At 31.7% G+C, this 26559-nt stretch overlaps 2 protein-coding genes across 5 annotated transcripts in view; one reads left to right on the top strand and one right to left on the bottom strand.

Annotated features, from left to right (window-relative positions):
- Positions 1-332, bottom strand: part of LOC139481078 (uncharacterized) — a 57103-nt gene extending 56771 nt beyond the window's left edge. For both annotated transcript variants that reach the window (XM_071264153.1, XM_071264154.1), the window contains exon 1: positions 36-332. In XM_071264153.1, the coding sequence (XP_071120254.1) occupies positions 36-42 (7 nt within the window). In that variant the 5' untranslated portion in view covers positions 43-332. The remainder of the gene's footprint in view (positions 1-35) is intronic.
- LOC139481079 (myb-like protein AA) lies at positions 316-25508 on the top strand. 3 transcript variants are annotated; one of them, XM_071264156.1, is made up of 15 exons: positions 316-459; positions 2407-2538; positions 4503-7067; positions 7684-7778; positions 8829-8908; positions 9555-9708; positions 10324-10464; positions 11637-11782; positions 13065-13180; positions 13769-13866; positions 18039-18104; positions 19053-19166; positions 20665-20760; positions 23610-23696; positions 24914-25508. In XM_071264156.1, exons 2-15 carry the CDS (start codon positions 2448-2450, stop codon positions 24950-24952), a joined length of 3888 nt encoding a protein of 1295 aa, XP_071120257.1. In that variant the 5' UTR covers positions 316-459; positions 2407-2447; the 3' UTR covers positions 24953-25508. The 3 variants fall into 3 exon arrangements, with proteins under 3 accessions (XP_071120257.1, XP_071120258.1, XP_071120259.1); XM_071264157.1 differs by having other exon boundaries at positions 328-513; XM_071264158.1 differs by having other exon boundaries at positions 328-517; positions 2365-2538.
- The last annotated feature ends 1051 nt before the right edge of the window (positions 25509-26559 follow it).

The raw sequence follows: 26559 nt of genomic DNA, 5'->3' as shown, positions 1-26559 counted from the left end.
TTATGAATAACAGTATGTTAAAAAAGTTAGTTTACCTTCCATTTTGGTGAAAATATCAGTGGGATTTGAAATTTCAATCAAGCTTGTCTTCACTATATGCAAAATTTGCGACTTCCGGTCCGCATGTCATTTAAAATTTGATAATCAATTTCTTGACATCTACTTTCGCTTTCAGAGCTTGCTATGTCAAAGGGTTCTACTTGGCGATAAGCTTATTGAATATGGAGTGACATTTGTTGTGAGAATGGGTTTTCTATAAAAATCAAGCCTTCCAAGTCGGTGCGCTGCATTCTTCTACTCAACCAATGAAAAACTGACTTCCGGTATGGGACTTTGGGTAATTTGAGAGGCTGAACATGGCGCAAGAAAACAAATACACACTTTTATATTCAAAATAAGTCTTGAGTGCATTAAACTTCAAACCAGTCTGAATAAACTACCACCCTTAAAAACTATAAGGTAGAGAACATTTTCTCGTGCATGTTTGCTGCATGATAAATACCTTCAACGCAAGTTAGTGCACCCTCACAATTTTGCTGTCAGTTTTTCATGATTTTGTACACTGCTGTAGGCTGCAGCAGATGTATATTTAATTATTTCATTTATTTTCTTGATTATTATTTACCAAAACATGCTTATATTGATCTGATCAAATTTACAGTAAAATATAGAAGTAAACCTGTCACAAATGACCACATATGACATGAAAACATTTGAGGAACATACATGGAGGGGTCTCATTGACATTGGGGGGTTCTGATCCCAGATCCCGCTTACTGTTTTGTCAGATTCCGGTATCCCGCTTACACTATATATGTAAGCAATTATCATTTTTTTGTAATTTCCCGTGTCCCGCTAGACTTCATTTCCCGTTTTCACTGCCCAATAATTTGACTTTCACGTGTCACGCTTACAAAAAATCGGCAATCACGCATCACGCTTAGACCTCAATGAGACCCACCATGGATACATACACCTTATTGATATTTGGAAATCTTCACTGCTTCACAGCTTGAACTAAGAATATGCACCTCTTGAACTATTGACGTCAAATACCAATCACTTTTCCATTGGGGCTTAACATATTTTTTAATATGTCAAAATTTTACTGGAACCTTGGCTTTGTTGTGTGACTTGTGTCATTAAGGACAGCAGTGTTCTCCCCTGTTCGATATGATGAACCACAGCCCTCTTAAAATATTTTCATTGTTCCCACAGCGTCTCAATCGAATGCTGTTCCTTCAATTTTTATCCTGCAGTGTGTTAATTTCATTCTCTATCATGAAATGTATGATAATTAAATCCTGATAATTTTGGTAATCTAGTTGATCATTTTGGTAATCTAGTTGATCATTTTGTTGATTTGTATTATTGGCAGCACTAACTTCACTTTTGACACAAGTTCAGTTTATTTTTCACTTTACGATGGAAATAAAATGACTAAGGGTTGGCGCTCAAAAGTAGGGTTGGTCAGGTAACAGTTAACAGACATATATAATTTTTTTTTGGCCTGAGATGAAAATCTATATGACACCAAATTACCCCATTATTGATTTGCCTTATCAGATGGTGTAATTCTTTAGATCATCATTAAATAGATAAATATTTTTCTTGGACACTTGTTTTCAGTGTTGACATGCATTATGGTTGAGGAAAAAGATCGCAATACAAATATGAAAGTGTACGTGTAGCTTTCCTTATAAAAATGCTGAATTCAATATAAATTTTAAAACAACCAATGAACATGATGTCAACACATGGTAACTTTTCAATACTTGACTACAAATATTTATGAATGGAAGTCGTTTTACAGGAGAATACTGACTTTCCTACAATGGTGAAGGGAGTAACATGTCTCAGTAAGGTGACAAGTCTCCTGCAGACTGTGACTGTTTAATTGTGAACTAGCATATTAAAAATCAGGCTTAGCAAGTCGGTCTTTTACATAGCAGGTTTATTATATTCTTTTCTGAATATGCATTTAATTTGAATGCCTACCTAAATATTGAATACTCAATTCTCTAAGATCTATGGAATTGTGTGCTAATTTTTGTCATCACTTTTTAGAAAATTTATTATAAAAATAAACTAGTGATGACAAATGAATGTGGACCGGCAGTCAATGGAAAAGTGACAATACAAAAAGTCAACTCCCCCCTTTAGTGTGAGCCATGCTACCAAAATAAAGCTAGTAAGGCTATCAAGAAAAGTATATTTCAAATTTAATGGGAAGTTTTCAAAGATAGAATAAAAATAAGGCACATGTTCAGTTGTCAAATAAAAAAAGACATGTCGAGTTTCATCCCTAGATTTACCCATGGAGAAGATATAATTGGCTTCATGAAACTCTAAACATAATGTAAGAATTTGATGATTATTTGATAAATGGAGTAAATTTCTTTGTAGTTGTGATATTGCAGACATGATTGGTGTACGGTAGACCTGTTATGGATCCAAACCAATGGAGAAATCAAGCATATAACTCTCTAGTACAAGGATTTCCCTCATTAGATCCATACATATCTACTGAACAAACAGGTAAATATAACTCTCTAGTACAAGGATTTCCCTCATTAGATCCATACATATCTACTGAACAAACAGGTAAATATACCTCTCTAGTACAAGGATTTCCCTCATTAGATCCATACATATCTACCGAACAAACAGGTAAATATACCTCTCTAGTACAAGGATTTCCCTCATTAGATCCATACATATCTACTGAACAAACAGGTAAATATACCTCTCTAGTACAAGGATTTCCCTCATTAGATCCATACATATCTACCGAACAAACAGGTACGTAAGACAGTGATGTGACACATAAAACAAAATAAAAATCAGATGAAATAATACCATGTGTAAATTACAATAACAAGTTACATAAAGAAAGAAAAGTAAAGATATACATGTAAGAGTGTTTGCATATTCTTGAGGAAGCTTGATCAATGCCAATAACAATTTTCTCTGAATAAAGATTGTTTTCTTAGACTAAATTATCTACAACATTTATTTATCTCTTATAATTGTGTATGGCTAAAAGATTGATTCACAATTTTAAATGCATATTTTTCAATTTCCAGTAGATCTTTAAAGCCATCTGGGTACAATGTAATTACAGCTGAAAATCCCAGAAGGTGCTCTGGTTTTAATGCCCCCTCCATAGGAAAGTGGGCATTAAGTTTCACCCTTGTCCATCTGTATGTCCCATAGTTGGTTTCCGTTCTCCTGTTTTGGTTTGCCTTAACCAAATGTTATGAAACTCATATACAATTCTCATTACCAAAACTGAATTTTGGTGGTTTCACTATAACTGTTTTAGAGTAATGCCCCTTTACAATTGCTGAAATTTTAAGTTGTTCTTTAACTTTAGTTTGCCTCAACCAAATGTTATGAAAATGATATTATATTATTACATGGCAATTTTCATATTGCCCTGATATCAGCCCTAGACTCCCATATCAAGCCAGAGGGCTTTAGCCCGAGGGCTTGATATGGGTCGTGGGCTGATACCAGGGACCATATGAAAAATGACATGTAATAATCTATTTATCACATATTTTTAAGCAAGAGAAAACAAATAGCTTACACCAAATTATGTTTGATATTTCATCAAAAATCAAAAAGATATTTAACGAAAATAAAATAAAAAATGTATCACTGTGAGTGTAAAAAAGTTCGTATCACAGTAGGTAAACAACGTTTTGTGAAAAGTTTCAGAAATGATTAACAATAAATATATTAATTCTAAGAATTGCAAATATTAAACGACTTTAAAATGTTACATTACAAATGTTAAAAATGCTTAAGAAGAATCCTATATCGCTACTCATTCCAGTGTGGCGTCATATATTTTATAAATTCTTTATGACGTCAAAATTTTACGGGAACTTTTGTGATTTTCACTGTTGATTTCTACTTTTTTCTTCTACAGCAGATTCGTAACTTTCTAAATTTCTTTTCATTGTGTTCAACTTGTTTACAAATAGTCTTTGATTGACAGTTTACCGGAAGTTAAACTCGGGGGCTTGATATGGATTTCGAGGGCTGATATCGATATCGGCCCCGAGGGCTGATAACCAACCTTGACTTCCGGCTATTATTGGCCATGCAAAAACGTACATATCAGTACAAAATATGTGATAAACAGTGCTTATTACCACAAAACACATATCATAAATGAATTTTAGTATTGTTACTTTCACTGTTGATGTCCCTTTACAAATGAAAAAAAATAACTGAATTGTTCATTTCCATTCTTTTACTTAAGTTTGCCTCAACCAAATTGTATGAAACTTTTACACAATACTTATTACCACAAAACTAAGATCAAGTACAAATTTGGGTAGTATCACTTTTACTTCATTTATGTCCCTTTATAACTTAATATGATATACTAGCAGAGTGTCTTATTGACACATTCACTATTTATTTTAAATCATCTTGAACATTTTTATTCAACCTGAATAGTACATTCATTATTATTTTATGTCTTTCAGTTGAAGCCTTATCACCTCATCCTCATTTAGCGGGGACTAGACCGGTACCAGGTCTTTCTGGTCCATCCACAGGATTTACAGGACCATTTAAACCAACAGCATTATCCCCTCTTGAATTTGAGGGAGTTCGACAAAGAGAGCCTGTTAATTTTGGGCTAGATTTATCACCTCCAAAACCATCATTTACACAGGAGAGAAATCATAGTTGGAGACAGCCTAATTTACCTCAGACTTCACATAACTTAATTGGAAGTTTACCAACTGATTTGTCTCCCCTTGGTCAACGCTTTTTGCCACCACCAGCACATTGTGGAGTTTCTACCCTGCATCATAATTCTATCCAAGAGAGTCGAACTCAGAACACCCTTATAAATTCTACACTTTCATCTGCATTTAATCCTCAGTTTTCTGAAAGATTTGATAATTTTGAAAGAAATTCACAACATCTACAACAGGAACAGAGTGACATTTCAAATTCTAGGAGGGAACAGTTGTTAAGATCATCAGAAGGGAATTATAATTATTCTCTACCTACTTCACAGCCTTATATAGATAATGTAAAACATGGTTCACAATTTGAACAAGTGAGACCTATTGTGTCTTTACCTGAACACAGGGGAGACAATTTCAATCAATATTTTTCAACAGGAAACGCCTACAGAAATCCATCAGAACCTTTGTCTTTTCCAGGTTCACTTCACCAACAAAGTTTAGGTACTGAGCAATCTCAGCAAAGAATAGTTTCTACCAATCATCAACAAAATATTTACAACTCACAAAGAATATCTGTCTCTGAGGAGAATTCTGATTCTTTTATTAATTCTAATCGAGGCCCAGTGACAATTCAAGCTGTAGCTGATTCTACAACAAAACCAAAAAAGGGACGAGGTCGGAAAAAGAAAGAAATTATTATAGAAGAAACAAAATCTGCCAACGAGAAGAAATTAGTTGACTCTTATATTCAGCAAGAACAACAATTAAAGGCTTTCTCACATACAGGAGGTCAAGAAAATCTGTATAAACAAAGTCAATCATTAATGTCAGGTAATATTTATGGTCAGAATTATGGAAGCAATAACCAAAACCTAGTTCCTTTCAGTATGCAGAGCTCACAAATTACAAGTTCAAAACTTCCAGATATGTCTCAGGGTCAGCTAATATCTCATTCCCAAAATATGATGGGTGCTGGATATTCCCAAAGTCCCTCTAAACATTCACAGGCACATGGAAGTTATGATTTTGCTGCAAGTGGGACCATGATGGGAAATTTAGGGCAGAGAAATATAAATAATGATTCATATAATAATTCTCCTGTTCATAATGAAAACTTTAACCCCCAAGTGATGGCTTCGTCGAGAAATAATTTCATGTCTGCAAACAATCCACATGGATTCAGTGATGGAAATGTTCCAATGCAAAATCCACAAGGACAAAATAGGATTATAGATAATAATCAGTATTCCTATGAGGATGCTCCAAATCAATCTTCTTTTGTGGCTCAGTTAAATTCAAGTGAATTTGATGCATTAGAAATGGACCAAGGAGTATATTCAGGAAATGGTAACCTTTGTAATTTAGACACATTTAATTCATATGGTCAAAATTTGACTCAACAAAATTATTGTGCAAATCCACAAAGTAATCCTTCCTCTACTGTGGATGAAGCAGCATTATCAAGTCTTATTAGTGATCATCCACATGTAGAGCCGCCAAATCCACATGGGAGACTCTTTGAAGGATTTACAGAAGATTATTCACAAAATAAACCGTTTATAGCCGAACCGGCTTTGCCACCAACTGCTGTATTAAACCCAGTAGAAGAAGATGATGAATTTCAACATTTAAAAAAACCACCTGTTATTGAGAAAATAACCAATGAACAAACGCAATTACCAAAAATTCAACTTCAGGGTCAAGCTAAAGTTGAACCGCCTCAGCCTCAAAAACCTGTTGAAAAACAACCACCTGCTAAAAGTAATAAAAATAATGCATTTATGGACTCATTTTTAAGTTTCATTCAAGGTAAGAAACCTGAGACATTATCTAGTGTAAATACTGCTGTAACCAAAAAACCACAACTTCCTAAATATATCCCTGAACCAAAACGTCCACGTCAAACTTCAGTGGAAAAGAGTAGTGATAGTGCTGCTAGCACACCTAAACCAGACAATGAAAATAAATCTGATACTAATTCTCTATCAAATGGAGATACATCTAGTTCTAAAACAAAAATGTCAGATGATGATGATGAAGCAAGTACTGGCTTAACTGGTACCGTAAAAAATATTGACACTGGTGATAAGGACCATCCTAGTCTAAAAATGAGAATTAAGTTACAAAAAACTCCTCCAAAACAGAAGAGGTCAAAGACATCTGGACAGTCAATAGTCAAACATAAACGTTCCAGGAGTTACAGAGAAAGTGATGATGAACATGGACGGTCTTCAGGGGAAGAATATCAGGTTGGCTCCTCACAAGAAGAAGAAGAAAGGGAGAGAACTCCTTCCCCTGTAGTACCAGCTAGAAGAACTTCTACAAGAAAAGCTAAAGTATTAGCTCAACAGAGTAAGTATAATTAAAAACAATTAGAGAAGATTAGGGGTCAAACAGACAGCAAAACAAATACATAAAAAAAAAACCAATCTAGACAAACAACCTTCAAAAATGGATATGGGCATATAAAGAATGTCATGCTTTTTATTGCCCGTAAAAAGTCTAGAAAGGTTGTGAATAAATTTAGGAGACTATCAAAGATCGGCTTTCAACACCAAATTAAAAATAAATGGCAAAACCTTTCAGATATAACTTAAGACAATCCCAATCAGCAGGTTAACAGAAGAGACTTTGAGATCACACGATTAAAAATCAATTAAGAAAAACCCACAAATTTTATAATAAACAACAAAAACCCTCAAGCAAACCAACAGTAAACAATATTTTACCAAACTATGATGAATATGATGGCTTTTACTGTCAGGAAGCAAGCTGAAGTTGTTTCAGTTTCCTACAAAAAAAATCAGTAACTGTATTTCTGAGTACATTTTACTCAGAAAATTGTAAATGGTACATATAGACACAATCTTAAACAAATGTCCATTGTAAATTCCCGCAGAATTTTGAATGCTGAAAAAATTATGAGAAGTTTTTTTCATAGTATGAAGTAATGAATTTTCTTGTGCAGAAAAATATAAAGACAGTGAAAGTGAGAATGAAGGAGACAAAGTTCCTGAGACCTATGATTCTGACTCAGACCCAGCATGGACACCAGTGGCAGATGTAAGTCAACAATCTATGTATTGTGGAATACAGGATGTATTAAGCCTCCCGAAGTCATTACAGCTAATTTCCTAATGCTTGTAGAGTAAAACTTTGGCTGTCTTGCTGGCTTTGTTTTTGTCGAGCCTGCAACTTTTGTTGCAGAAAGCTCGACATAGGGATAGTGATCCGGCGGCTACGGCGTTAGCTAACTTCTTAAAAGCTTTATATTTTAGAAGGTGGAAGACCTGGATGCTTCATACTTTGTATATAGATGCCTCATGTTACGAAGTTTCCGTCAGTCACATGTCCAATGACCTTGACCTCATTTTCATGGTTCAGTGACCACTTGAAAAAAAAGTTCAGATTTTTTGTAATGTTGAATTCTCTCTTATTATAAGTAATAGGATAACTATATTTGAAATGTGCGTACCTTGCAAGGTCCTCATGTCTGTCAGACAGTTTTCACTTGACCTCGACCTCATTTCATGGATCAGTGAACAAGGTTAAGTTTTGGTGGTCAAGTCCATATCTCAGATACTATAAGCAATAGGGCTAGTATATTCGGTGTATGGAAGGACTGTAAGGTGTACATGTCCAACTGGCAGGTGTCATCTGACCTTGATCTCATTTTCATGGTTCAGTGGTTATAGTTAAATTTTTGTGTTTTGGTCTGTTTTTTTCATACTATATGCAATAGGTCTACTATATTTGTTGTATGGAATGATTGTAAGGTGTACATGTCTAGCGGGCAGATGTCATGTGACCTTGACCTCATTTTCATGGTTCAGTGCAAGCATTAGGAAATTAGCTCTAAGCATCTTTTTGTATTGTTGGTTTACTTCCTTATTGAATCAATGTGTTTTACCTCATGTAGCCTTTAATTCATTTGAAAGCTACTGAATATTTTGAAAATATTGCATTTTAAAAATATTCTTTACACTTTTTACGAACTTCTCTTTAATGAGAATGAAAACTCTTTTAACTTGTTGATTTATTTTGTTAATTTAGAAATGCCAGCAAAACAGTCCTTTTATTAACAGGATCTGTATATTTTTCTTTTATTTACAGGAAAAAAAAGAGCCTGCATTTGATGGAGACTTAGGCAGTTCACGGAGAAAAGGTCGTTCAAGAAATACAAAAATCAAAATGTAAATATTTGAAATTGTTTTTAAGCTATTGCCATCTTTTGTTCATTGTCCTTCCTAGAATTAGATCATCTAGTCAAAAGCATGTTTTGTCTTTTATCTTGGAAACTTCTACAGATATAGAAAATTTCACTGTTGCAGAATTTATTAAGTGTAAAAATCAACCTACAGTCAGTTGTGAGAAAAATTTATTAGAGCAACTCTTAAAGGATCTCCAGAGTTATTGCCCTTAGATGATGAATTTTACTTTTTTCTGTAATAATAGTTGCTTTTTATCTAGATAACTTTACCATGAAAGAAAATTAAATAGCACAAACAATCAGCAAGACAAATTTGACAAATAGGTATATAGTCAACTTTTAACCTGAATTGTCAAACAGTTCTTTATAGAAGTTATTGCCTTTCAAATAACAATTTTTACGGAATAGAATAGAGAAAGAATACAAATCAAATTTTATTTTTTATTTTCTAATCGTAAGAAATACATGCAAATAAAATACAAACGATGAAAAATCAGTTATAAATCACTGAATATTTCCAATAATTGATTTTTGATTATCTAATAACCGAAGATAAAATGAGGCATATATTGGATATATAATAACTGAAGTTCAATATATATGAAATGAAACTTAAAATTCACTTGTAGGAAACTCAAACGGCCATCGAAAGCAGCAAAATCTATTCCTGCTAAATCATCAAGGGTGGAAAGTGTTGCATATCCCAGAGTTCCCAGCCCAGAAATTGAGTCATCATCAGAAGATACAGACCAGGATAATGCAACAGCATCACAAGCACTTGTGGTATTACTATTTATATTTATTGTATCCAGATAGAAAAAAAAAAGTTCATAATTGTCTTGAATTGTGTTGCTTAGCAGCAATATACAGTTTGAGTATCTCCACTTGAAAGTATTTGTGACAAAGTTGTCTCTACAAGAAAATCCAAAGATTTATGTATTCAGTACTTTAAGCAAGTGCATTTCCCAGATAAAATGATATGATATTACTTTTTGTCTTGATTGTGAACTCACAAACAAAGTGTTGACTGTCAGACTTGTAATACCATAGATAATCTATTTTCATTGAAGTGTCATATTTAGGGCATGTTTATTTTTTTTTTATAGATCTACAACTTACTATTAATCATTTACTCTCTGCTTCTTTCCTGTTATAGTGTTAAACACTGTTCAACATTTTTTTGCATGGATGATATCTGTTGAAGTTGAACTTCACTGGTTGGTCCAATTTGTAATTTTTTAATTTTTTTTTGAACATGTTCAATTTACAGATCAAAAAACATCTGTTATGTTAGATATCATAGTATGTCCTGACAATTATTTAGTCACATGATTGCTTTCTGAATTTAACACTAGTGTTAAGGGGTTTTAAAATTGTCAAATATGTTATATCTTTCAGATGGGTGCATTTGTCATTAATAAAAAAGATCTCAACAATTTTGAAGGATTTCCTATCTGGAAAATTGAAGCTGGTAAAATGATGAGAAAATATGAATTATATGTTGAGAAAGGAGAAATCTTACATCGATCATTATCAACAGTAAGTATACTTTATAGCTTGTTTGAGCAAATTAAGGACAACAGATGCTTGAATTTCTTCTTTACTGAATAAAGATTAACCATGAACCATACATCTTTTTGTAATCCTGGTTGCCTATGTCTGTCTAATAAAGAAATACAGTACTGATAAAACCGATTTAGTGGTTTTATTTGTCCAAATCAGGGTCCAAAATTAAACTTTATTTGATTTCAACAAAAATTGAATTCTTGGGCTTCTTTGATATGCTGAATCTAAACATGTATTAAGATTTTTGCTTATGGGGCTAGTTTTCAAGTTGGTCCAAATCTTGGTCAAAATTAAACTTTGTTTGATATCAACAAAAATAGAATTCTTGGGCTTCTTTGATATGCTGAATCTAAACATGTATTTAGATTTTTGATTATAGGCCCAGTTTTCAAGTTGGTCCAAATCGGGGTCCAAAATTAAACTTTGTTTGATTTCAACAAAAATTGAATATATGGGGTTCTTTGATATATGCTGAATCTAACCATGTATTTGAATATAGGCCCAGTTATGAAATTGGTCCACATTGAGGTCTAAAGGGTCCAAAATTGAACTTTATTTGATTTCATCAAAAATTGAATTCTTGAGGTTCTTTGATATGCTGAATCTAACCATGTATTTAGATTTTGGATATTGGACCATTATAGGTAAATGTCCAATTTAAAATTTTTAAGTCTTTAAGTTTAAGTTCTTAGACCACATTCATTCTGTGTCTGAAACCTATGTTGTGTCAACTATTTAATCACAATCCAAATTCAGAGCTGTATCAAGCTTGAATGTTGTGTCCATACTTGCCCCAACTGTTCAGGGTTCCAACTCAGAGGTCGTATAAAGCTGCGCCCTGCGGAGCATCTGGTAACATTTTCCCTTTGATCCTACTGCACAATATTTCTTTAGTTGAGGACAGGATTTGATACTCTACAATATTAGGCAATGATGTCACTTAACAATGCACCAACATCACATTTCATATCCATCTGTGTTAATTTATAAATTATTGATAGAAGGATAGCTTGATATTTTTGCTGAATAAGTCTGTATCAAAAAGTAAAAAAATCCATTAATCTTGTTTATTTCACACAGCTCTGTAAAACTAGTGAAAGATCTTTTGTTTTTGCTATTCAAAATATTATTGAATATGATTTCAGTATTCCAGCTGGCTACCAAATATGGAGAAGAACTATGTATCTGTGAGAACTAAACAGATCCCTCATACTCGTGCCACGATTAAAGATAGTCAGTATATTGTACAGGTCTTAGATGAAGATAGGCCTAAACCAAAACTAGATTCAGGGTATTTAAAATACTATTTTATGATTATTTCAAAAAGAAAAGCTTTCAAGTAAATATTTAGGATTTAGAAGTCCATACATAACTGGTTTGCATGATTCACCAGAAATCAATTTCTGATCTACAGTTTTGAAATGCCTACATTGTTGAAAAGATAAACTAATTATGAAACGTAAATGTAAATCAAATACCTTCTTAACTCCCCTTAAAAGTTATGGGCATTTTAATATTGAGTTTAGGAATTTTATATTTAAATGTTTTTTATGATGTAATCTTGTCAACAAATATCTTGTAAACATTTGGTTTAAAAAATCCCTTCCATGGATTCTAATGACAAAAGTGTAACCAATAGACTTCAACTTTCCATCTGTTAGTAAAATTCCAAAGTCTTCAAATCACAGATTAAACGGTATTCAAACTTAACTTGTTAGTTATACAGGGTTTTATGAGTATTGCCCAGCCCAGTGGGAAATACTGGGAAAACCCGGGTTTTACTGGGTTTTAGTGGGTAATACTGGGTAAATATAAAATACTGGTCTAAATTTTATAGATGTTATACATTTAAGATATTTATAACTTGTTTTAATTTGTCTAGATTCATCAAACTGTAAATATAAAGCAAAAAATCATGTTTTTCAAATAATTATAACTCCTATTAAAAATTAACAATTACATGTAAGAAAAATTACATTTAAATAATGTATATGTACTGTCACTTATTAATAGTAATTCAGATTAGAACACAGATTTGTTTATGTAACAATAATCAGCCCTTTCAATTCTATAAATATTAATGGCATGACCCCTTATGGTGTTTATTTAGCAATATGAATGTATAACAATTCTAAATAACAATTCACTTAAAAAAATGTATTTTTATCAAAGTTTGGATTATGGAAACAATGCTTGGTAATTAACAAGGTATTCTTAAATGTGTAAATCTTGTATTCTGCTTACATAGAATTAATGAAGAACAGAATGAAATTAAATTTTTCATTCTTCTAGAAACGACTCAAAAAGTATATATTTAGCTATAATACTATGAAACTACACCAAGTGTTAACTATTTTGTGTTAAAATGAGCTTAAAAAATCATATTGCCCAGTATTAACCATTTGTGGGAGTATTGCCACCGAGACATTCCCAGGCGGGTAATACTTTGCCAACCAACTAAGTTATAATTCCTTATATTATATTGTTCAATAATGAAATATTTGAAGTTAGCTATAAGGATTATGATCACCTTGTTGATGTGTTTATTGCTCATCTATATTAGATATTTTCAGTAAAGAAACAGAGTACGAGAAGGATCCTTTAGCGGACATGTTTAATGTCTTTATGCAAGTATTCCTAAGTCAGGCGATGGAGCCAACATTTCTGGAAGCAATACATGAAAGTGGTGGTAAGTTTATTTGTAAAATAATTAAAATCCATTTATTTTTTTAATTTTGTATGAAAAGCATACAGAAATGTAATTTTTGATGTACAGTAAATTTAACTGTATGCTTGCTTTTAGAAGGGACAGTTTATGCTAATAAATTCAAATAGAAGGTTTTGATTGATTCACATTTGATAACAAGATATTAAGAATCCAATAATATTCATAGGTACCAATATTTATGGCTTGAAGGAAGATTATAGATTAGATTTGTGGAACCTTGGTTTCTTGTGTCAACAAATTCCTCATAGAACTCTACAATATAATTCTCTCAGGCTTCAAAAACTTTTTATTGACTTACCTTTCTAGTTCCCCAAAAACACAGTAAATGTAAATGTAGTAACTATTTTACTTTATTTTACATTCTGCATTAAACACTTAATATGGGACAAGTGGAGTAGATGCTTTTCCAGTACACTGTCACCTGCAAACTTCAGAAACATGTATAGAGCAATTTTGATAAATTATTCCCTTATGTACAAGTTTTGTTTTAATGTACAGTATGGTATAGATGTCTTTAACTGCAGTACACATATGTACCTTTCTTTTCAGATGATTTCTATTTGAAACCATTGAAAAAGATTGATCAAATCATATCTAAAAAGCTGCTAGAAATTAACAGTAAAGTAAGATGGATGACAGATTTTAAGGTTGGTATTAGATAAAGGCCAAATTTAATAAGTGGGATACATGTACTAACTTAATAGATAACCTTAATTTATTTCTTTAATTCACCTGGTAGTCATCCCTTTTTTCTTTGTGTACAAAGTTGATTTGCATATCTTGACTGTATATGTTCAGAGAATAATAGTACTTTCTATACAACAGTGAAGTCTATATCGGAAGAAGGATTGTATATGATAATCAGATATGACAAGAAAATTTTATTATCGCTATTTTACGAAATTTTTGGGATACGATTGCTTTTAAGCAATCTGTAGACTTTTACCGTTGACTCAGGGCTCATTCCCTCACGTCAACCGTTTTATTCTAAACATTCAGCAACATCTCAGATTCTTATGATTGTCTTGCTTTAAAAGGTAAAACAAGCAAAAGGATTGAACATAAACAACTTTCCTGTAATGTTCTTCTCATAATCTTCATGTTTGATTTTTCCCTTGACTTATATGCGTGTTTTTAACAACACGGAAAATCAAAATTAAGCAGTATTTATATTTAGTGTTTTTATAAATTTAGAAACACGTCAGAGGGAATTCCCCAGTTTTGATAAATGCGAGAGTTCTTTGAATTCCGATAATTCTATTTCTGTCATAAGAACTGAAGTGGAGTTTTCTATATTTTACCGTTATGAAACTGATACTGTACTCTCATAAAGAAATTGAGACTCATTCATCATATCATAAATTAAATAAACGTTCTTGTTCCAAATTGCAAGTCACGGGTTTGTTTATGTATTAATGCGCATGCGTATAGTTTTCTTGATTTCAAGGGGTATCAGATTGAGTGGTTGTTCTGGATTCCCTGCTTATTAATTAATTTGAAACTCATTGGATTCTTTCTATGTCTGCCTGCTATTGAGGGTTTAATATTGTTGTTGCATAATTTAAAATCATATGCATCATTTTAATTAAAATCAATGAAGTTTTACCTATAACACCCCTTTAGCCGAAATGGAGTCTTCCATATTATCGTTTCGAGTTGTCTCCCTTTCAGAAGTATTTCCCGTCAAAATCGTCAAGAAAAAATTAACTCATTAGATGTCGATAAACGTCGTATTATATTAAGAACGATCTCAATTTAAACAGATCTAAAGGAGTGTGTACGGAAGGATTCATGCCCACTGACCCAAAGGAAATTAATAATTAAAGAGTTAGAAATGGGGTTCCTCCTAGAATTAACGGTGATAAGATACGAAGTGAATAGTCCGAGATTACTGGGTAAAAGTCAAATCGGCACCCATAGAAAAAGTCAAATCGGCACCTATTTAAAAGTCAATTCGGCATCCAATAATATTTGATATAATATATGGGACTGGGAAATGGGGTTCCTCCTAGAATTAACGGTGATAATATACGAAGTGAATAGTCCCGAGATTACTGGGTACAAGTCAAATCGGCACCCATAGAAAAAGTCAAATCGGCACCTGGTTAAATCGGCATCTAGTCAAATCGGCACCTATTTAAAATTCAATTCGGCATCCAATAATACTTGATATAATATATGGGACTGGGACTATTTAAGTTTGTAATTTAAGTATACTAGCATAAAAGTCCCCCACGGTCCCAGCTTGTCTGGCAAATCAGCCGTCGGACATCAGAGTAATCTCGAACTATGAAGTGAAATACCTTCTCTCTCTCTCTCAGTGACTGCTGTGGAAAGTAAAATTGGAATTGATAGCACACAAATAAAACACAATAAGTACATTGCTCGTACACTTGTATCTGGGATTAGCTATTTTTAAAGTTGATTGACTATTCAGATTTATATTACTTTTACATGTGCAGTTGAATTAGTTTTGAAAATAATACTATCCAGCAGTACCAGGCTTTGCGGCCATAAAACTTTCGAGTCAGTTTTTTAGTACTCATACTCAAAAATTAACCAATGAAATTGCTTGATTTCTTGTTTCGAGCATGATTTTTGTGCTCCAAGCACTGAGCAAAGTTTTATGCCTTCAAGGCCATAGTCCAAATACAGTGTTCTCCCCAGAAATTTTGGATAGCATCACATTTTGCGTAAATAAAAATAACTATTTTTTTAATTTCGTTTGTCGCGTCGCGTTGATGCTCTATTTCCTTCATATGTTTTAGTTTATATTGTTCAATTCATAACTGAGAATACAATTAAACTATAACCACAAAAACAGTTGGTTCAGTTTATGTTTTCTTTATTCATTTATAGTTACAGAATTATTTTTTTCCTCTTGTGCCAAATAAAAATAAATATGTGGTTTCAGTTACCCAACAATAAGTCAAATGAATGAATGGTTCATTATAGATCAACCTGTATATATACAAAACTAAATATCTAGTACACAAAATTAACTATTTTTTATAGTATATCAAGTAAAGATAAAGTAGCAAAAAAAAAAATCAATTTAATTTTTTTTTTATCATGTTTATGAAATTCATTGTTTCATGGCACTTAATGAATTAGTTCCAGTTGTTTCTTATTTTTACATTAAAATGATATGTATTTTTAACAAAGTTATCTAACAAATAGTCTGTTAAAGCGTAGTTTTCTCTCTTGGTATATTTTTTCTGTCTACTGTCCATCTGTTGTCATTATCGTGAAAATGCGGATTTTTGTCATATCTGGTCCGGTTCTGATCCGTAGTTTACACAAAAATGTGCAATGGCAGCCGTAGAAAAATTTACGAAAAATGAGTCCGAGAATAAACATTGTTGACAAGAGATTGTGAATGAATAAGACGCTTTTAATGCATTGAATGGATTAAACATAAACTTAAGCCAATTATGATAACTTTTTAAAGAAGTATTAAACTTATTTTAGCTCTAAACCAAAATTCTCGCTCTCGTATTACCGGAAGAGAAAGAAAGTAATTTTTGGAGAGTTTCACAAAAAAAACGACCTTTTTAAAAAAAAAAAAAAATCGTTTCAATCTTTGAAGTATCGTAATACAAAACGTAGGTTTCTAATTGTTTTGTGATTGCATTTTTCCATGTCGAAATTGGTTATTGCAGACACGTGGTATTAGTCATGTCACAAGTGTCAGCTTGGGATATTCGCATCCAAACAGTTATCACCCTGAGGGCAATTAACACCTAGCTATTTAATCTCTTAATTGCCTTTAGTGTCCGACTTAAAGGGATTACAATTAAAGGTGATATAATTTTTATGATCATAATCGATAATAGATGAAAGTTCAAAATTGAGGACAAGTAAAATAGCATCTTCAAAATAATTATAGCGTCCCGGGAATAATTATAGCGTCGCGGGAATTATTATAGCATCACGGTGAAAAAATATAGCGTCGCGGTACCGCGACGCTAAAACGGTCTGGGGAGAACACTGCAAATAATTATGACGTCTTGGATGGCTATTATATTTTTTTTCTTTAAGTCGATTTGACTTTTTCTATGGGTGCCGTTAATTCTAGGAGGGACCCCTTTTCTACGACGTCGAAGTAAGGCGTCAAAGAAAAAAAAATATAATAGCCTTTCAAGACGTCATAATTATTTGGACTATCAAGGCCAGGGCTGCCAAAAATGTGTGAGACTCACGCATGTTCATGCTTTTTTTGCAGCAGTATCCTTGGATCAATTTTTTCCTCTTTGATCTTTTCTATTTTGACCAAATCTCACGAATTTGCTTAATGAAAAGTTGGCAGAACTGCTATACATGTGTCAATGAAAACTATATGGCAATCGTATCCCTCAGAGCATTCTGCTCTTTGATTCTTTCATCTAACTGACGGATAATTTACTTTCTCCTCACTGTCGAGTAATATGAAAAATGATCATAGGCAACATAGTGTTACACAGATTATCATTGGTCATCTCAACTCAATTGCTTTTCTCACTTTCGCTGTACAGGCTCAAAAGAGAAAATTATTCTCGTTGAGATGACCAACTATAATCTATAAGTACGAGTGATGTTGCGATGTTGCATTGAATCAATTATGGATGATTGCAGGTAAACGTCACTGAGACAGCAAACTAACTACACAAAAACTTATTTTTTATCTTAAGGTCAACAAACGATCTTCAACAATAACAAAATAGGTTTTTATTTTCAATATTAGACCATGAACACCCCCACAAAAAGAAAAAAAAAGAATCCATAGTGAATACTGATCAGTTATGGAAAAATACAGCTAATAAATAACATTTTTTTTCAGAAAACTGCTGAGAAGAGACCTCACATCAGAGAAGTTGACAAACCTCACCTCAAAACTCTGTGTCAGGTAAAATATTATAACCTCAAAACTCTATGTCAGGTAAACTGTGTCAGATAAAATATTATAACCTCAAAACTCTGTGTCAGGTAAAATATAATAACTCTAAAACTCTGTGTCAGGTAAAATGTTATAACCTCAAAACTCTGTGTCAGGTAAAATATTACAAACTAAAAACTGTCTGTCACGTAAAATATTATAACCTCAAAACTCTGTGTCAGGTAAAATATTATAACCTCAAAACTCTGCGTCAGGTAAAATATTATAACCTCAAAACTCTGTGTCAGGTAAAATATTTTAACCTCAAAACTCTGTGTCAGGTAAAATATAATAAAAAACTCTGTGTCGAATAAAATATTATAACCTCAACTCTGTGTTAGCTGTGTCAGGTAAAATATTATAACCCCAAAACTACATCTTTTATAGGAATTATAACACTGTACACAAAAAAATACTAAAAATCAATGTGTGAAAATATACACTTTCCCATTTGAAATTCATGAACAATATTCTTTGTCAGAAATCTTTAGCATTAAAGATAGTCACATGGGTACAGGAACAGGGCAGAAGATATACTCAATATTAAGTTCAATTCTCGATTAACTTGTATAAAACTACATATACCTGATTAGAAGTAATTTTCTATTAAAAATGACTAGTCAACAGAATTTTTATCTAGAAATACCAGATTGTTGTAGCAAATCATTTATAAAAATGTAATGTACTGTAGATTTTATCAATTGAGATCTATCAAGATGAATTTCATGTAGTAATCATACCAAATGTTTGTTTTTAGAAAGTATTTTTAAAGGAAGATCAAGAGATAGGAAAAGTTAAACTAAAAAATAAAATCTCACTCACAGTTCTAGTTCTAGAAATCACAAAAATTCAACTAAATCCTGCTACAGTATTTGTTTTTGCCTTTATATTAATGGAATGTCAATTTGTATATTGCAGGCTACAGAGAATGCCACACAGAATGCCATAAAGTCTGTGCACTTGTTTGGTCAACCCTATGATAGAACAACTTTGAAAGAAATTCCAGATAATACATCTCATCAAGGCAGTGTGGTAAGAAAACTGATAAAATTATATACACCATCATTCACATTTTATAATACATCACACCAAGGCAGTGTGGTAAGAAAACTAATAAAATTATATACACCATCATTTACATTTTATAATACATCACACCAAGGCAGTGTGGTAAGAAAACTGATAAAATTATATACATCATCATTTACATTTCATAATACATCACACCAAGGCAGTGTGGTAAGAAAACTGATAAAGTTATATACACCATCATTCACATTTTATAATACATCACACCAACGCAGTGTGGTAAGAAAACTGATAAAATTATATACATCATCATTCACATTTCATAATACATCACACCAAGGCAGTGTGGTAAGAAAACTGATAAAGTTATATACACCATCATTCACATTTTATAATACATCACACCAACGCAGTGTGGTAAGAAAACTGATAAAATTATATACACCATCATTCACATTTCATAATACATCACACCCAGGCAGTGAGGTAAGAAAACTGATAAAATTATATACACCATTCACATTTTGTAATACATCACACCAACGCAGTGTGGTAAGAAAACTGATAAAATTATATACATCATTCACATTTTATAATACATCACACCAAGGCAGTGTGGTAAGAAAATGGATAAAATTATATACACCATCATTCACATTTTAAGTAACATACAAAAACTTACATATATTATATATTTTATTGGGTGTCATGTCATGTCTTGAGACAGCAACGCATTAAAAAGCCAGAACATAAATAGTCACACTGTATATAATGAGCATTAGCTAGAAATAGGGTTGAATCATGGTGGGTTTATGCAAGTTAGATTATTTTAGCTAAGACAACAAAACATCCAGTCCTTGAGGACAACATTATTTCAAGAGAATGACAAGGTTATTTACATGCATAGAAGCATAATGCAATTTTAAACTAGTTCTGTGAGACTATCTCTCACTTGTTTTCTTTTGAGTAAGTTATTCATTCAAAAAGTAAAAAAGATTGTGGCATACAATAGTTAGTTTTATAAAGCATTGATGATCATGTAAAATAAGGAGATGTGGTATGATTACCCTTGAGACAACTATCCACTAGAGACCCAAATATCATAGATGCTAGCAACTATAACTCACTGATTTACCTTCAACTATGTGCAATACCCTAGGGGCTAAACATTTTTTGCCTGTGCCCAACTTAGCTGACAAGACTGACAGTGGTGTAACAGCACAGCTGAAGAACAACCTATAGAAATCAGTTGAAAGGATATTCGCTCATCAGAGAGATATCAAGTAACTAAAAAATAAAAAATAACTAACTGACAAAAACAACTTATGATACAAATTAGCTATCTGAGAGTCCTAGCAGCTACTGATGTTCAGTTCAAAAATAAGTCCTTGGTTTCAAAATTCCAATAGGGAACATACCTTTTATAATTGTATAAATAAACCAATTGTTCAGAAATAAAAAATAATTCAAAAATAAGTATTAAGTATATTATTTTTTGTAGGAATACCTGTTAGGAAAATCAGCATCACATTACATAGGTGCCTACCATAGTCTTCATCATTTCAAGTATAACCTGTATAAAAGGTGCTTAGCAAAGGTAGGATATTTCAAGTACTTCTTGTATATATTGTATTGTTTTAAAGAAAAATATCTTGATGAGAGATGGTAAATATAGAAGCAACATGGGCTAGGCTTTATTTTCAACTTCAAGTAGAGGCTCTTTGAACAAGTTTTGCGTTCTGAAAAACAAGATCCAAATAACAACTGTATTGTTAGCCATTGCATGTTTGCAATTCTTGCCAGATGTCTATCAAATTTATATCAAATATAATGTCAGCAATGTCTTGGGACAAATTTGAAAATCAGTGCCAATCACCTTTTTTAGTTCACCGTTCTGAAGGAACTGTGAGCTTTTGCCATCACTTGGCGTCTGTCGTTGTCCATCAACGTCGATCTGATTCAAACTATTTCAAACATCTTCTCCTCTGAAACTACTGAACCAATTCCTACCAAAATTTAGCTGAATGATCATTAGGGTATCTAGAATAAAGTTTTTTTATTTTCTGTTTCGTCAAAAAACATGGCAGCCATGACTAAAATAGAACAATGGGGTAAAATACAGTTTTTGGCTAATATCTCAAACACTAAATCATTTAGAGCAAATCTGATGTGATGTAAAATTGTTCATTAGGTAAAGTTCTATCAGCCCTGAAATTTTTCAGATGAATCTGATAACCCATTGTTGGGTTGCTGCCACTAAATTGGTAATTTTAAGGAAATTTTGCAGTATTTGCTTATCTTGAATTTTCTTAGTGTAAATATAAACTGTAAACAGCAAAAATGTTCAGCAAAGTAAGATCTACAAAAAAGTTAATATGACCAAAATTGTCAATTGACGTGCCTTAAGGAGTTGCTGCCCTTTAAAGACAATTTTTCAGAATTTGTTCATCTAGTTTGCTTGCTTTAAAACTGCTGAATCAATTTCAGCAAAACTTGGGCTGAATGAGTTTCAGAATATCTAGTATAAATTTTGTATGGAACAAAGGGGGTAAAATGCATTATTACACTTTTGAAGAAAATATGACAGATACAAAGAACATTTAAATGGAATTTTTAAGACACTCAATAATATATATCGAAAAGCAAAATTACAATTGTGGAAACATTTTAAGCAAAAAATACGGGTGAGTGATTCAGGCTCTTGAGAGCCTCTTGTTTAATGAGTTATATGGATTATGAAACATGTATTTTAAAAATATATATGTTACAGTAAATAGGTGAAATTAGGAATTACACGTAATTACTAAACATTTCAGTAAATACCTGTAATTACTAGCCAATTTAGTAATAACATGTATTTACTAGTTGTTTCAGTGATTACTGGTATTCACTGATTTTTTTTTGTAATTTTTACAGCTATTTACTAACTTGATAGTTTTGTTTTAAAACTAAAGATATAATTCAAGATACAAAATAAGAACGTAAAGGGTAGGTATTTTAGAGCTTTTTTAATTAAGGATTAACAGGATTAAGGAATATAACATTAAAAGTGTATACTCTGTACAAAAACACTCAATGATTTTTACATACTAGTGTTTTCGACCGTTTTGTAGGGTACACCAAACTGGTCATATTCAATATACCCTAAACATAAAATGAAACGGTGAATTTCCGTAAAACTTTGGCAGATGATGCATGGACCCCTACCTTTTCAATGAAGTAAATACAATGTATAAGAAAAATTAAACGAGAGGAAAAGTTTGGTGTTACCAAGGCCTACCCCCTTAAAGTTCTTCAAATTTTGATAACTTTCTTAAATTATCCTAGATTTCTCCCAAACTTGAACAGAAGCTTGCTTATGATAATAAGATAATTTTCAAGAAGTAAATTTTGTAAAAATAAAATCAAGTTTTTCTGTGTTAACATTACATTCACACTGTGGTTAAAGTTTTTAAAATTTTAATAACTTTCTCAAAATATCCTGGATTTCTACGAAACTTGGACAGAAGCTTGTTTATGATCATGAGATAATATCCGAAGTAAAGATGGGAAAAAAAAATCTTTTTCGTATATTCCTCATAAATTGACTTCGTTTTTTTTCTAAAACATTTATTAGATTTCATAAACCATCCTAGATTTTAACCAAATTTGGACAAAAGCTTCTTACAGTCCTAGACAAAAGATAGTATATGGAGGAAAATTTAATATTTTTTTTCCATTTTTGTTGAGCCTGTGATTAACAGCAAATGTAGGCGATATACTGGGTTCCATGAAACCCGTACAATTTTAAATCTGAATCCATCGGTAACCTATCTGCAGCTAGGGGTTGAATTGAAGGTCATGTACATGTGGATAAGTATTCAATGAGGTCCATTTATTCACTTGTAAGTGCACAACAGATCTCATCAAGCAGGTTTCTCAGCTTATTTTTTGTAAAATAGATCCAGATTGACTGCTAGAAGTGAATTATAATTTCACTATATCATTTTCATTAATGATTTAACAAAAAAAAAAATCTTTTTTTTATATATCTCGTAGCTAATGCTCCTATAAAAAAAGATACAGTTTAGGCTAATCACTTTTTAAGGCTGCTCACTGATCTTCTATAGTTAGTATTACCCTAACTTTTGATCAGCTGACCATATTACAACATTGTTTTAACAGTTTAGTAAATAGGTGTAAAAATTCATTTTAAAATTAGTAATTACTGGTAATAACTAGGCCATTTCAGGAATTACTAGTATTTACTAGGTGCATCGGGGATTACATGTAATTCCTAAATTTTAGTAATTACATGTAATTCCTAATTTCACCTATTTACTGTAACATATATATAAGCATTTTTTATTTATGAAAATATATATATATATATATATAAGCATGTTTATTTTTGAAAATGTATATATTGTCAATATCTATAAGGTTAGATAATTTAATATTTTATAGGTTGATATAGTAAGAGAAGGAAACACAAATTTAGATAACTCTGAAATCCTCGATAAATGTTTAAATAATAGAACATGGGTGCTTAAGGTAAGTGTAATCTGTCATTCTTTACAACACATTGACTTTCATTCCTATAATTATTAAAGAAAAACTAAAAGTGATTAACTAGGCATTATCCAGTTCAAGATCAAACTTAAAGAGCAACTCATAAAAAGACCCTGTACTGATCTAGGATAAAATATTATTTTAATATTTCAATCTGAAATAATGATTTTTTTAAACGTTTCATGTAGATCAATAAAAAACAAGTATTCCCTAAATATTTATTCTGCTTCGGAGATTGTATGTACAGTAAAATAAAAAAATTCAGAACAATTAATTGTACCTAATTGTTAGAAATATACAGCCAAAAAAGTTTTCCTGTCTACGTTTGGGTATACAAGTTCACCTAGGTCTTTCTGTCTGTTGCATGTCATCATTTATGATATATGGCACCAAGCTTCATTTGGCTTTGCCAAATGCCATACTTTATATCAAGGCTTCCAAAACGGTCATATATTCCGGACTATTGTTTTATGTCCTGTAAAAGCCCGGCTGGGCAAAGCATGAAACGGTCATATACTTCTTAGTTTTCAAGGTTTTTTCGGTCATTTTAACATAAATCACGATCTTTTTGACCCAACCTTTTGCCTTTAACAGCAACACATTTCCAGTCATAAAAGGGACATGACGATTAATTACTATCAAAACAACCCCTACTTCAATCCTTTCTAATTTTAATCAAGGCTAATTAGTTGTTAGACAGCTGAAAACTACCTGTTCATGTGACAGGTAAACTATTTTCTGTACTTAAGTCTTAGGGATTAAAATCGAAATCAGATATAAAATGTCCGGCTGGCTCAAAATTTTTTTGGAAGCCCTGCTTTATATTATAAAAATGAGAAGATGTGGTATAATTGCAAATGAGACAACTCTTCAGCAGAAACCAAGTGATTTAGAGGTGAACAATTACAGGTCACAATACAGACTGCAGCAATTATCAAAACCCATACCACATAGTAAGCTATAAAAGACTTATGCAAACTCATTAACAATGCCTAGAACCACAACACACAAACAAAGTTCAAATTTGGGTTGTGAGTCTTTACTGTTCTAGAGTTATGGCCCTTTTTACCTTGAAAAATTGCAAAGCTTGAGCCGGTGCATTTGTGTCCTTAGACACAGTGTTAATTTTATTTTACAAAGCATTTTGTTGTTTTGAAAACACAATCATTGAATTTATTTATTTTTTTATTTTATCACAGATATTTGATGACTTAAAGAATATGTTAGAAAAAGGATGAAGAAGATTGAAGATAACATTGGTACAAAGCAATTAATTCATCATAGTGTTGTGAGAGATAATGATCTGATGTTTATGAGTGATTAAGAGAATATTGAATACTAGTGCATTATGTATGTCAGAAATTATATGATTAAATATAATTGTGCTGTTATTTTAATATAAAACCAAGACAATATTGTTATTGATATGTTGAGAATGGGCACAAATCACTTATTAAGTTGTACAATTTATTTATTGTTAGAAAGATGATTTCATAGTTTGTTTAAACTAACAAAGATTTGAAATGATGCAAGTCCGCTATATGACAGATTTTTGTCTCTTTCAAAAATAGAATAGATAAAATATGCTGTTGTACCACATCTCCTTATATCTACTCTGAGATCAAAATTACCCAAACCACCAGTGAATTAAACTACAAAATACTTTTACATTCAAAAACTATTGATATAAAAATGAAGCACTTTGATTTAATGTTTGATTTGTTGATTTAAATGGATATATTTTTTACTGTTATTGAATTCTTATTTGATTTGATTTCAAACAAATCAGGTGAATGAAATTATTTTTGTTTTTCAAAATAAGGTGAGCATTCTTAGATTTGGAAATAATAGTTTTCAATTTATCAATTTTGTTATTTTATCAGTTTAATTGTAATGATTTATTATTTTCCTTTTATTCAAATTGTTTACTAATATATTGGGAACTACCCAAGGATTTGAATAAGTTATGAATTGCAAGATGTTAAATGCAATTTTATTAGAAAACCCAGTTTCAGTGCCAACTAATTTTGTTTACAGAACACATTAAGTTTGAAAAAGATAGCTAAGCAATGCTTTTATGTTTTGTTATGTCTCTTTTTTTAAGATACCTGTCTACGAGAGGGGTAAAAGTGTGCATTTCCTGTATTAGGTGGTTGCAGATAGATGCACTAAGAACGGTTGTGCTTTGTAGCTTTATTTTCATTATATCTATGTCTTTTTAGGGGGAAATGTGCCATACACATCTTTGTCACTAATTAAGATGCATTCATACTTCATTTTTCAATTCAATTACATCAGATTATTTATGAAACAGAAGTGTGTGAATTATTTAACCCTCATTGTGTGTCAGATGTGATTGAAAGAAACAGTCAAAAAATATTTAATTACAAATGAAATTTTATTGAATCTGTCACAAAATATTTTTTTGTTATGAGTCCATCTAGAATTCTCTTATAAAAATGTATTCCTCAAAATTTTTAAAAGCATAAAAGCATGCTTCTATTTTTACAATACCTACATGTCAAAGAGCATTTTTGGAAACTTTTTAACATTGTTATTGAAATGCTTTTTTTTTAAAGTATGTTGTTCTGAAATTTTTACTTATCATTAGTTATGACAGCTAATTTCCTAATGCATGTAGAACAAAACTTTGTTTAGCTTGGTTGCTTTGTTTGTATATTGTACAATCATTAGGATAACACCCAATTAAATTCAAATATGATATATACAGGTTAAACTATCCCTATATAAATTGTTGAAAGATGTCAATCTTATTTACAAAGCTTGTATAAGCAATTATACAAACAAAGCAAGCAAGCCAACCAAAGTTTTACTTTGCAAGCAT

The sequence above is a fragment of the Mytilus edulis genome, chromosome 7 (genome assembly GCF_963676685.1).
Source record: "Mytilus edulis chromosome 7, xbMytEdul2.2, whole genome shotgun sequence".
Taxonomy (NCBI): Eukaryota; Metazoa; Mollusca; class Bivalvia; order Mytilida; family Mytilidae; genus Mytilus; species Mytilus edulis.
This window is presented reverse-complemented; position numbering and strand designations above follow the sequence as displayed.